General features: G+C 42.5%; 1 protein-coding gene across 4 annotated transcripts in view; it reads right to left on the bottom strand.

The window, feature by feature from the left end:
* CNTNAP5 (contactin associated protein family member 5) overlaps window positions 1-14,177 on the bottom strand; it is a 312,663-nt gene that overhangs the window by 173,859 nt on the left and 124,627 nt on the right. For all 4 annotated transcript variants that reach the window (XM_053402908.1, XM_053402895.1, XM_053402900.1 and 1 more), the window contains one exon: window positions 2,204-2,407. In XM_053402908.1, the coding sequence (XP_053258883.1) occupies window positions 2,204-2,407 (204 nt within the window). The remainder of the gene's footprint in view (window positions 1-2,203; window positions 2,408-14,177) is intronic.

Below are 14,177 nucleotides of genomic sequence, written 5' to 3' on the forward strand. Positions count from 1 at the left end.
AATCATATTTCCTAACAAGCTGACAGGCTAACAAGCCAATTTTTATTGATTTTCTGTAATGAACATACGCTGAAGCAGACCATGTATAAAAGCAGCTAAGGAGATTTGCAATGATACAATCTAAGCAAATCAACCTGCATCAAAGAGAAAGCATACCACATGTAGGTTAAGAAGCAGCGAATAGGTAAGGAAGCAGCCAGGTACCTATGGAGAAGGCACAGCTAAGTGGAGTCAAATGAAATCTGTGTCTGCCTCCAGATTAATGTCATTCAGGCAGCAGGACTGAAAGGAAAACACCTCTAAATAGGTAATCCAGTGCATAGTTAAGCACATTTAAGGTTGCCGTCTTTGAGCAGCGGGATTCAATCTCATGGAACTGTTGAATAAACATGCTTTAGGACTGTGCTCCATGTCACACTGAGTAAAAGAGATCTCGCAATCCGCAACTGTGTGCTGGATTTTCCCAGAAACTACTTGTCATGCACTTGTTATCTGTTCTTCCAAGGCTGAAGTCCTATGCACACTTATTTCGGAGAAAGCGAGGGGTATAACTGCCTTAATTTGCTCATGTCTATTTCACACACAACCCTCTGAAAACCTGTTAATTCCCCATTTGCAACTTAATGTGTGATTTAAACAAACACATACACAATTTCATTTTAAAAACTGCTTACAATTTCATACAGTGGTCCTAGGGCTGCTTTTTATTTTGTATTTATCTTTCGGTTTGTGGTTTCCATGCTTAGAGCAGCTAGAAAGCAGGTTGAAAATTGCTCCTAAAATGGTCTAGGAAGTAAGCATACATCCTTGCATGCTTTGGCTTAGTAGATGGCCACAACCATCTTTTCCCCCATAGGCATTATTTAGTAAATTTGTATCCAACTTTTCTATCCAAAGGCTCCCAGGGGCAGCAAACACAAACATGATAAAATGCAATTAAAAAGCCACACAAACTTATTTAAAATATTCAGAGACAATTAAAAGCATCTAAAAAAAATCACATACTCCTGGCAGCTGAAAATGTCAAGGGACAGCACATATCTGTCATTTAATGCCTAGGTAAACATTAATGTTTTACCACCACCCAGAAGGCTCTATCATGAGCCTTTGCCACCAACAGTCACAAGACCCAAGATGTTTAATATTGGAAAAAAAGTAGTTTCTTAGGCTGGTGTGTCTAGAGCTGTTTAGAGCTTTACACACAATGACTAAGATACTGAGTTGGGTCAGGTCACTTCTGGCAGCCAGTGCAATACTTCCATACTTATCAATTAGAATGACATGCGGTCTCTTCTTGGACCACTGAACTGCACTAAAGTCACTGTGCTTTTTGGTTGCATCTAGCAGCTGGGAAATGGTAAAGTTAACAGAAATAATAAAGAGCAGATCACATCATTCATATTCTGAAGGGGTATAGATTCTGGAGCATGCCACCCCACACATTGCTTCAGGAAGTATGGACTTGGCAGCTTAGTTCCAGATTTCATAGCATACCACCCTCAAATCCTGCCCCCATCCCTAAGTGAATAGGGATACTTATTTCAGAGTATTACATTAACATACTGCTCATCTTACTGATTTCCATGGGACACCAACTACACAATCAGGCAAAGAACTTCAGCCAAGGAATTTGATTTGAACATAGCACATAGATTGATGAGAACTTCTTGAAGATATCAGAAATAACTGATGGCCAGAACATTGCAGGTTATTTGCAAACGTTAGTTCTAGGTAGTTAACATGCAAGTTATGTTCATGGGCATAAACAGATGTCAAAATGCAGTAGGCTAACACAGCACACCCAAAAGCTCAATTAATGGCAGCTGTAGTATTATTTTATAGCATCTGCAGAGTGCAGATCATGTAGGGAGCCAATAGATGTATAACTTGTAAAGAACCGGCTCTGTGCTGAAGCTCAGGGGGCTGGGTCAGCTAGCATGTTACCTGCCACAGTGCTTATGTATAGATATGCCATCTATACAGCAAGAGTGCTTAGGACATACTCCTTCAAAACTCAGAACCATATTTTAACAAATTATTTAATAAACAACAACATAATATGTATGCTAATAGATTACTCAACTTCTCCCAACTCTTTTTGACCAACCTGTCCTTAGAATTGGCAGATTTAAGGAAAGGATGATGAAGAAGATGATAACAACAACCGCCATGCTGAAAAATATGCCGAAATGTTTGAACATACCCAGGTTGATGTGCAAAGAGAGCTTCCCTTTCTGCAGCTCCAGTGTAATATAATCTCCACGCTGCCCTTCTCCATGAAATAGGACCCCATCTCCTTGCATGCTCTTGAACTTGAGGGAAACAACATCTTTGAAGGTGCTCATCAGTTTTTGGTTGAACCTGTAAAGGAGGGAGCTCCTCCCATCAAAGTCGGCAATATCCGATTCTACAGGGGAAAGAAAGCAAGTAAACATTAAACAGGAAGGATCAATATTTATGTACAGGTGTCCAGAACAAAGCCCTCCCCTGGCAGCTTGCAAAAGATAATTAAAAACTTTAAATCAATGTTTGAAATGCAAATGAAATGAACCAGTTGAAAAAAAGAAAAAGACTCACAGCATTTGTAGCAAAACGTAATTTGAAACAAAGTCATTTAAAAGAATTAGGCCATGTGTACTTATTTTGGGAGGGGCGTGGGAAGCGCTGTGGGTTAAACCACAGAGCCTAGGGCTTGCCGATCAGAAGGTTGGCGGTTCAAATCCCCGTGACAGGGTGAGCTCGGTCCCTGCTCCTGCCAACCTAGCAGTTCGAAAGCACGTCAAAGTACAAGTAGATGAATAGGTATTGCTCCGGCGGGAAGGTAAACGGCATTTCTGTGTGCTGCTCTGGTTTGCCAGAAGCGGCTTAGTCATGCTGGCCACATGACCCAGAAGCTCCCTTGGACAGTAAAACGAGATGAGCGCTGCAACCCCAGAGTCGTCCACGACTGGACCTAACGGTCAGGAGTCCCTTTACCTTTACTTATTTTGGGAGAGAGCTCCAAAGCTGAGGCCACTTGCGTGTTGAGTCCCACAATACCACCCCCCAAAAATTCACACTTCACACATCAATTTTTTGTTTAAGGTTTTTGGCATAATTTTGGCCACAACTTTATTCAAAATACAAAAAATGTGAGTGGTTGCTTAGGCATTGGTTATGACTATCTGTCCTTGCCCTCAAGGACAGAGCTGGCACTTCCGGACACCAATGGAAGCCAGCGTGGGAAACAAGTATTGGGGAAGAAAATGAAGCTGGGCAACAGTCCCTCACTTCTCACCCTCATGTTCCTGTGGGGCTTGCACGGCCCAAGTCCGATGCCAGGGACAAGGACAAAAAGAATGGCAAGCCCCTGGATTCCTTTAACGGAATTCCCTTTCCGCATCATTTGGAGGGGTAGGCACTTACCCCTCCAAGCACCAATTTAACCAATGCCTAACCGCCAACCTTACAAGTTGTGACGATTTGCTACGCAGTAGGCAAAAACCAAATGGCACCAGCCAATCAGCCAGATGGCAAAATTCCTACCAGGCCCCCGCACCAAGGCGGACGACCCCATGACAGGCATAGCAAGGTCAAGCGATCAAGAAAAAACCACCCTATTAAAGGGAGGGAGGGCGGGTGATCCGATGCAAAACGGCCAAGAGGACGTCCAACGTCTGGCCCCTGTATTTAAAGACTCTGACCCCTCCTCCAAATTGGCAACAATCAAAACTCCCCAGCAACCCAATTTAACCACTTAAAGGCTTGGGTTCCTCACCAAATCTGCCTAGTCATGGGAGGGTGGTTTGTTCCCCCAACCGCAACACGTGCTCTCTGTTAGGGAGAACACGCTTTCTGAAAAGTCTCCCTAGCACCTGTCTCTCTAATGCATTTTGATGGTGGACTGATGAGGAGAAGCTCAGAGGCACGTTTCCATGGGTGTAGGTAGTTTGTCAAACACCCTGTTCAAGCCATTTGCAGAGAGATGTTAAAAATCCTTGTCAGAACCCCTGCTAGTTGATCGGCACAGTTGTTTACCACAATCCCCAGCACCCCATCTGGACCAGGGGCTTTACTGGGATTCACCGCCCTCAATGCAGCTTTCACTTTATGGTCATATAGAATGAATGGCTGAGAGTTTATAGGCTGGAGGGCAGGAGCTACTATACCTGATCTTTTAACCTCATAGCGGGAGAAGAAAATATTCAGCTCCTCTGCCGACGAGTCATCAGCCTTAACTGTGTTCCTCGTATTGCCCTTATAGTTGGTTAGGTGCTGCAGTCCCTGCCACACTTGTTTTATGTTGTTATCGGCTAAGCAATTCTCCACTTGAAGCTTGTGTTGTTGTTTTGCCACCTTAATGCCTTTCCTGAGCTTTGTTCTTGCCCCTCTGTATATATCTATGTTCCCTGCCTTAAAGGCAGAGTCGCGGGCTTTCAAGAGTGACCTTACTTCAGCAGTCATCCAGGGTTTACAGTTCCCATACAAAACAGGTCTCAAAAGCAACTCAACAGAATAAAATACAGATAAAATATACAAAATAATACAATGTGAAGCCATGTAGAATAACAGAATTCCAAAAATGTTTCCCCAACAGCAAAAATAATGACAAGTTCTACTGCACCCCATAATGAGATGAGCACCAAAGTATAGGCTACCGTAACTACCAAATGCCTGAATAAGTAAAAACATATTTTAACCTGGTGTCTAATTGCAACAATGATGGCACCAGACATGTTTTCCTTGGGTCAGTAATCCACAAAACTATTGTATGATGTTTATATGTCTCTTCAAGTTGAAGCCAATGGCTTCAAGTTACAAGAAAGGAGTTTCCAGCTAAACATCAGGAATAACTTTCTGATGGTAAGATCTGATCAACAGTGGACCGACTCCCCTTTTTGGGAGGTTTTAAAGCAGAGGTTGGATGGCCATCTGTCATGGATGCTCTAGCTGAGATTCCTGCATTACAGGATGTTGGACTACATGATACTAGGGTCCCTTCCAACTCAATGATTCTATTATTGTTCTAGGCATCCCTTTCAAAAAAAAGGTTGTTACCTGAGCCACATATAGATAATGAATCTTAATCTGAGCCATATATCATTAGGTTAACATTTGAGAACATTTCCTTTACACAAAGTGAGCTGTTAGGGGTGCTGGGACATCTCCTAGCATAGCCTAATTAGAGTGTGAATCATGTTGGAAGATTCCAGTTAGACAAAAGGAAATACTACTTCACGTACCGCATACTTAACCTACAGAATCTGCTACCACAAAGCGTAGTGATGACCAATAAAATATAATTGGAAAAACCCCTTAGTGATGACCACTGACTTGGATGGCTTTAAAAGGGGATTGGACAAAGCAATGGAAGACAACGATATCAATGTCATACAATATTGTAGGAAGTATAAGAGAGAGAGAAAAGGATGCTGAGTGTTTGGTCTGATCCAGCAGGGCTCTTGTATGTTCATTAATATCGTACCTTGGTTCTCGAACACCTTGGTACTCAGATGTTTTGGCTTTTGAAAGCCGAAAACCCAGAAGTAAGCTGGTTTTCGAACACAGCTTCCGATTGAGTGCAGGAAGCTCCTGCAGCCAATCAGAAGCCACACCTTGGTTTTCAAATGGTTTCAAGAGTTGAACAGACTCCGGGAATGGATTAAGTTCAAGAACCAAGGTTCCACTGTAGTTCTTAAGTAAGGAATCCCTAAATTAAAATCTTGCCTGTCCACCAACTTAATACATAGCCTTAGGCAACATGCTACCTCTCACTCCCAGTCCCAATGTGCAGTATGTGGACTTCTCTTGCCTTTCTCATGTATAGATCATGAGCTCATGTTTGGCAAAGGTCTTTGAATACTCTACAATGCTAAAAATCAGTATCCTCACATGGGTGATTTGTTAATGCACAAATTGGACAGGTCATGTCTTCACCAACTTTTTCTTCTGATGTTTGTGGTGGCATGTGCAAAACTGTGTGAACTTCTGCACAAAAGCATTTCTTTGCAATGATAGCTGCAGCCACATCAAGCCACATAATGCCCCAGCCTTCTCCCTTTAGCAGCTATATTTGACATCAACTTCTCAGAATTCATAAAGATACAAAACCTTGATCCTATTATCTGATTTAGTAGAACTGAGGCACAGCAGCCATCTAGAATAAAATAATTTCAATACTACATTGTCAAGCCTACAAATCTTTAGGGATTTTGTAGTCTTTGAAAATATTTGTGCATTCAAGTTCAGTGTCAAATCAGTATATTCCGCTGCCTGAAGCAGAGACCAAATGGTGACCATCCCTCGATCTCTTTAAAAAGTCATCCTGCACCATTCAGATACAAATTCTGGCCTTTTTTTATTCCCCACTCATGGTGGCACCTGAATCAGGATGCATCCTCCCCTCACATGGCAGGTCTTACCCAGCCTATGACTGTGTAAATACTGTACCTTTAAAACACACTTGAAGCATATTACTTCCCTCAGTGAGTTCTGGGTCAGTAGTTACAGTTCCCAGCAACGCTTAAACCACGGTGTCCCAGATTCTTGAGGGAATGAGGGCTGTGAATGTGCTTTAAAGGCGCACACAATCTAAATTCTTACTGCTTTGAAACAATACATCCACATCTTTTTTTTCAGACTGCCTTCTTGCTCTTCTAAGATGCAATTGTGATATTAACCAGTACAATCTTTGTGCTTTTTGCATCACATTCAATCTTCTGGTGCTTATTCCCTATTTGTTTTTCTTAACACTCTGCTTACCCAACCCCTCACGCCAGCAAAAAGATAAAATAAAATCCATCAGTTGGTGACTGGTTATTTCCAAATGAGAGGGAAAATGAAAATAATCCCCCTGATACTGACAAGGAATAAGTTGTGGTTTTCCTGGACCATACCAGTGAGAATTGCCTTTTTTTCATTTCATGGCAGAGAAAGGGTTTTAGTGAGCCGATTCTGATTCAAAATAAGGTGAATGGCACCAGCCTGACTTACTGCGGGAGAAATTCAATTCACATTTAAAGGTGAGCTTACCTAAACTGACCATGTGTACCAAAACACAACCACCCCTTGAAATTTGCACTTCTGCAAGTTTCGCAACACAGTTTTCCAGCCAAATAATGTCTTCGTACAACTAGGGCAGGGGTCAGCAAACTTTTTCAGCAGAGGACCAGTCCACTGTCGCTCAGACCTTGTGGGGGGCTGGACTATATTTTGTGGGGGGAAATTGAACGAATTCCTATGCCCCATAAATAACATTTTAAATAAAACCACACATTCTACTCATGTAAAAACACGCTGATTCTCGGACTGTCCGCGGGCTGGATTTAGAAAGTGATTGGGCCAGATCTGGCCCCCGGGCCTTAGCTTGCCTACCCATGCTAGCTAAACAGGGCTGCCTTCAGCTGTCTTCTAAAAGTCAGATAGTTGTTTATTTCCTTGACATCTGATGGAAGGGTGTTCCACAGGGCGGGCGCCACTACCGAGAAGGCCCTCTATCTGGTTCCCTGTGGCTTCACTTCTCGCAGTGAGGGAAGGCCATCGGAGCTGGACCTCAGTGTCCAGGCTGCACGATGGGGGTCCAAGTGTTGTTGTTGTTATCATTGTTGTTTGTCCCAGTAATTTCTCTGGGAAAACCCATTTTTTATTGCTGAATCAGAGGAAATGACAATCCACAGAAAATCCAATTGCTGTTTGCTCTGATTCAGTGGTAAAATATGGGGTTTCCCAGGGAAAGTGCCAGGACAAAACGAAAAAAACCAAAACATTCAGACACTCAGCTTTAAATCCTGGACCTGTGCCTAGAAACGTGGCACAAAAGGCAGTCTGGATGAGCCCTGAGAGAAACCAAAACTGGCCAATTTGCCCATCCCTACGAAGGGGTAGTGGGAATTAAATGCAGAAATGCAATGTCTGCCCAATGACAAGGCAGAGAAGAGCTTCCTATAAACCAAAGTTGGAGTGGGGTTAACTCTACTACAAGTATTAATGGTTTGTTGTTACTTGGCAACGGCATATTGTGTATGTTCTCATCCTTCTGTATACATGGATTCAGTAGAGCAGCATTGTCGTGTGGTGGGGGAGTACATTATGTCAGACTTCTGCTCCACTGTTGACATGAAATCTGTGGGGGAATGAAGAACCCTAAGCAAAACAAACAGATGACACCTACAAAGCTAGCACTCGTGACATTCAGAAGTCATCAGTGACAGTTTGCATGACAACAAATCACTGGCTTCTACTTAAACATAATAAGAACTTCTTACATGTCAAAAACCATACACTTCATGCAGTTTGGAGATGAAGCAAAGCTTAAAAAGATGACTTTCTGAAAAGAAAAAAAATGGCATCAACTCCCATTAAGGGAGTGGAAATCAGAAATTTATTGTGACAAAGCGGGGAGGACCATTGGAACACTTAGGCAAAGTGTACAGAAGTAGAAACAAGTGTGACCTGCAAGATATATGTGTGTGTGTGTGTGTGTGTGTGTGTGTCAGAATATACTCACCTCCTAGCCGGAGTGTTCCTGTTCAGGTTGACAGCCAGCCAATTGTGCCTTCCTCACAGATATTATAAGCTCTTCTAGTCCCCCTTCCCTAATTTTTATTTTCCAACTGGAGCTCAACATTTTGTGGCCACTGAGGATGCTCAGACCTCGCTGGGGATTTTTGGGTGTGGAGTGGGGAGTTCCCCTCAGGCTTTTCAGACCTAGCATTAGCAGCCAACATGGTGGGATGATCACAGGTCTCAGGAGTTCTACTGCAACTAAGGCATGACTTTGATACTAACGATGGTCTGTGATATTTTGTCAATCCCCCCACAAAGTAGCTGAACCTGATGAACACTCCAGGTCACACTCCAGGATCCCTGCAATGTCACAGAGGATACTCAGATTTCTGGCATCCCTAAAGGTATTGCCATAGGTTTCTTGTTCAACCAGGCTAATCCCAATAGTTACTTTATCCATTTTCTCTTACTCTGCTATGAAGACTTCAGCTATCACTGCTTTCAGTTCATAAGCATTTCTCTCCAGTACATTAATTTTATCTTATGGCATGAAAGACACAATCAGTGCAGGAAAAGAAGAGGTAGGATAAGGGAGGTTTGCACAATCATTTTCTCCAAAAGCATAATATGAAAGCACAAGGTGAAGTCAGGCTTCCTAACTTCTGAAAGCAAAGAGTTTCCTGCAGTCCTTGAATTGTAATGCTCTTCCCCTCCCCTTCTCTTTCTCTCTCTCCCTTACATACACTTCTTCCTAGTCAGTTAGCAGAATTTATGCTGGATTGTGCTGATGCTTTTAGACTACTATGTAAATTGTAGAATACAATCAGCATTTGAAGTGTGGCCATCAATCTCTTCCCATTAAAAAAAAATGCTGCCATTGGTCAGCAGAATTTGCCAGTGATAAAGCTAACAAGACCTTTCTGAAATGTAATGATAACCTGTTTTCCCTCCAGGCATCCCAAACAATCAGCTTGCCATTTGTCTCCACTTGTCCTCTGATATAACTCTGGCTGTTTGTCTTGTCATCATGATCAGATTGCTGTTTGGGATTAGGGAGTAAATGGTTTCTGCATTTGTTCTGTATATAGTCTTGTTGGCCAGGTTTTCTTTTCTTTTCTTTTCTTTTTACTTTAACACAGAAAACAAAATGATATGTTATCCTGGAAAATCTATAGCCTTGTTCAGGCAATTCAAGATTGTATGGAGCAATGAATAGAGTGCATGCAAGGCACGCTGGCCCCACCCCAAAAGTTCTGCCAGCCCTCCTCCCGCATTATCCATCTGCTGTCAATAAATGGGAAGCCTCTTGAATGCATGCAGGCTCCCCTGTGAACCAAAATAACAAGGAGAGTATTGGGGCCACGGTGAGTGGGTAGACCTAGTGCATATGGCTTCCCTCTCTCTTTAGTTAATCTTAATTGAGTGTTGGAAATAACACCAAAGGGTGTTGCAGAAAGAAAGAAAGAAAGAAAGAAAGAAAGAAAGAAAGAAAGAAAAGCAACATGAGCAAATTTTGCAACTGTCCCTGAGATAAGCAGCTGAACTCTGGATGATATGCTCCATTCTAAGACAACTATAGTGCAATACTACTGCTGCTGCTACTACTACTGCATTATCCTTATTATACTTATTGTAATACTTATTATTATTATTGCAGCACCATCTGTGTACATGACACTTTACAAAAAACTGATTTGAAAGGTTCATGTTGCAAGGAGCCTACAACCTAACAACGAATATAGGAAAAGACAGGAAAGGGAGGGGAAGGAGAAGAACACATAATTATATCAACTGTATGTATTTACTCTTACTGGCAGATTGGTGTTTGAACCAAGTAACCAAAAGCTCCATTGAAAAAAAGTAAGCGTTGAAGAAGCATTTGAAGGAAATAAGGGGAACAATTGCACGGAGGGCTTGTGAGAAACAATTTCATGCATAAGGGCAGAGTTTGTTTCATGAGACCCTAGGGGAACTGATAGAGTTGGATGGATGAAAGTAATAGGGAGATAATGTTGGGGATGTGGTTTAAGTGCAGAGAGTAAAGGGGGGCAAGACCACAGAGAGTTTGACAGAGGAAGCCTGCGTACATTTTTAAAGAAAGGGTGTCATGTGGTCAGAACAATGGGAGAGGTCCACAATTTTTGCATGGAACTGTTGAAAACAGGCGAGTAAGCAGATCAAGGTGAGATAATGGGAGACTAGGAAGAAAAAATGTCAGAAGGCTAAAAAGACATTGGTGGTAGTTTTGCTGAGAGAACAGAGAGGAGAGCTACATTTTTGTAATAGAAGTAATGTGATTTGGTAATGGTCGTAATATGGAAGAAAAGGAGAGAAAGGATACAAGCAAGGCTTCGTGCCTGATTAACAAAGTGGGTGGTGATGTTGCCAATGGTTGAAGAGAGTGAATAAGAAAATGAAAGCTTGGAAGGAAATATTATAATTTTGGTGTTGGGCATATTGATCTTGAGATTCCGATGACACATCCGTGCAAAAATGTCAGATCAATACTTGTGGTTTCGATCACTGTTTATCTTGATCAATACATTTCAATACATTTCAGATTGGTTGTCTACTGCATAAGTATATAGGGCTTTTTAAGCAAAATGACATGACATGATCAGGAGAGGGTGCATCTAATGAAACACATGCTTTGATTTTACCCTTGGTGTTCTAATGAGACACTTAACTCAAAGCCCTGTTCTCCTGGCTTTGCTCCTAAACAAACGGTAACAGCTTGGCATTCACCCAACTGCTCTTCTAATTAATTCACAATCAGGTTCCCTTTTATTCCCTTGTCCAGCTCATCACTTTTCATTTTCTGTGCACTTGAGATTTAAAGAAAGGAAAAAGCCAGCAGACTCTGAAATATCTCTAGTGGGAGAGACCTCACAGTTCCTGCAGTCCATACTAGGGTTATGTCCAGTTTTGTCACAATTGCTCTCTAGATATAGAAAAGGTTTTGGCCATGTTATAGAGCAGGGGTGGGGAATATCTTCCAACTACCCCTATCCACTACCACCCTGTGGGCTATTTTGATAGGCGAACAAAGCTGTCAGCCACCTGACAGCACAATGGTGCCCAAAGTATTTTTTCCCCTCTTTGTAGATGCTGCTTGAGGGGAACAACTTTTGTATTGTTGGCTTGTAAACACCAATCCCAGTCTGCTTTTTGTTAGCACTGATCAGCTATGGGTGCTGAGATCAAGCCCACTTTAGGTAGTGAGTGGCTGCACTATGCAGTTCACCATCAGGAACTCATTTGCAGAGATGATTCCAGAGACTTGTTGGTGCCAATCAGCTGACTGGTGTTGACAGCAAGTCCTGCTTGCCAGGAAGGAATCAGGAGTGTGCTAAGACTCTGATTGTTCCTTGACAGTCATGTCCATACTTGCCCAAACCAGACAAACCTGTCTAGACCCTGAGGAGTAGTTGCAGCAACAGGAGATATCTACCCCCTGATGTTTTATATACCCTTCCCTGACTTCTCCTGCTCGGAAGTCACTGCTGCTATTCCTGCTTCAAGCTCCTCCTGGTTCTAGGGGACAGTAGGGAGGAGGATGTGGGGAGTGTACTGACCCATCTGCAGGCTGAAAAGCCTCTTCTTCTGCCACATCTAGAGCGTCTTCCTCCATCTCAAACTGACCTGACTCTTTCTCCCCAACCCTGTCCTGGCTCCTGCCTTGAGAGCGGCATCAAACCCCATAAATTGTTGGTTCCCTCTCTTGGGTCACTCTCCTGGTCCCCTGCCCCCACCACGCACTTCAGAATCCTGTTAGTCTCTGACAACATCAGACACTTTTTTGGGTGGGAACAGCATGGGTCACCTTAAAAAAGAGAGAGAGAGGCACTTTGATGCACTAGATATGTCACTAGTCCTGTTCTACCAGGAAACACTGGAATACAGAAAGATTCTAGATGTACTTCCAGCTTGCCTCCAGCCAAAGGACTTACTTCTATTATTACTGGGGGGTTTTTTGCAAAGCTTTCCTCAAACCTTTCACCTCCTGCCAATGTTACCAAATATTTGCACTCTGCAGTAATATTATTTGCTCATCCACAATCCTTCTGCCCTTGTTTCCCCTTCTATTTCCTCTTCTTTGACAACATTAGGCTGTCAGATACAAGACTTTCCTCTTATTTTAGCCCTGAAAGCAACAATAAAGAATATGTGGAGATCAAGAATCATTAGTCCTCTAAGTTAAAAAAAAAATACCTATCCCTTTAGCATAGCCTGACTGACCTTTTGTAAAAATCCTTCCTTTGAAGAAGGCAAAGAGGAAAGGGAACCGGCAATAGGAGTACGTTGAAGCAGATTATTCTCTGCTGCTCAGCACAACACAGTCTCTTCACAAAAAAAGCAGGACATAAAAGGATCATATAAAGAGTTGGATCAGGACAATGTAAACTGACCTGAGACCTGGGGGTATAGAGCAGTATACAAATTTTAATCTTAATCATCAACATCTAGTACAGCATCCTGTTCTCACAGTGGCCAACCTGATGCCTGCAGGAAACCTGCACGGAGAGTCTAAGCATGAGAGCCCTCTCTCCTCCTGGGGCTTTCAAGAAACTGGTTTTCAGAAACATTACTGCCTCTAACCATGGAGGCAGGGCATAACCATCATGGCTAGTAGTCAATGATGGCCATAGCCTCTGTGAATTTGTCTAATCCTCTTTTAAAACTGTTCAAGTTGGCTTCCCTACACCCCTCACATGCACACTTGGTACAGTGCAGTCTTTCCCTTCCCAAAGAGCCTGTCAACAATGGACCCTGGGGGAGACAAGAACTCAAGACTACTAAGGCATTTTCATAACCTATTCAGGAAGCTGCTTTTTCTCCCAGGCCCAGTTTTTAAGAGCTGATGGTGACTGACCCCCCCCCCCCGCAGTTTGTACCACTTCCCCTTGTTCATCTGTCACTTCTGAGTACAGAGCAAAGGTAACTGAAACCATTTCTATGTGCTGAGCACATAGAAATATATATAAATATATGAGAGGGAAACATACATTATTTCACCACTGGCCACAATGGCTCTATTCAGGTGTTCAAGGTGAACAGGCGTGATCTTAGAGGAGGGAGAGGGTTGCAAACACTTCCACAAGCCTTGCTCACAATATCCTAGAATGTACCAACTCCACTTCAACCTTCTCACATTCAGAAGAATGGATTTTATGTGCATTCAGGTTAACATACTAAGAATCCCCAGTGAAATTTTGAACCTTTTAATTATACAGTGGTACCTCAGGTTAATTACTTAATTCGTTCCAGAGGTCTGTTCTTAACCTGAAACTGTTCTTAAAATGAAGCACCACTTTAGCTAATGGGGCCTCCTGCTGCCACTGCGCCGCCAGAGCACGATTTCTGTTCTCATCCTGAAGCAAATTTCTTAACCTGAGGTACTATTTCTGGGTTAGCGGAGTCTGTAACCTGAAGCGTATGTAACCTGAAACGTATGTAACCTGAGGTACCACTGTACAAGATAATAGTTAAACTTTCACATTATTTGATAAGAGTTAAACTTTCATATTATTTGACTTTCATATTTACATACCTTTCCCCAACTCAGGGCACTCCTAACTAAATGGTATTTCTGTTTTTCCCAGTCTTTGGGACCCTCAAAACTTTCATCTTCATCTGGCATTTTAATGGGCATCTATCTTAAAGCTCCAGCTTCTACAATACGCTTATGCAAA

This window comes from Podarcis raffonei, chromosome 1 (assembly GCF_027172205.1).
Source record: "Podarcis raffonei isolate rPodRaf1 chromosome 1, rPodRaf1.pri, whole genome shotgun sequence".
Lineage (NCBI taxonomy): Eukaryota > Metazoa > Chordata > Lepidosauria > Squamata > Lacertidae > Podarcis > Podarcis raffonei.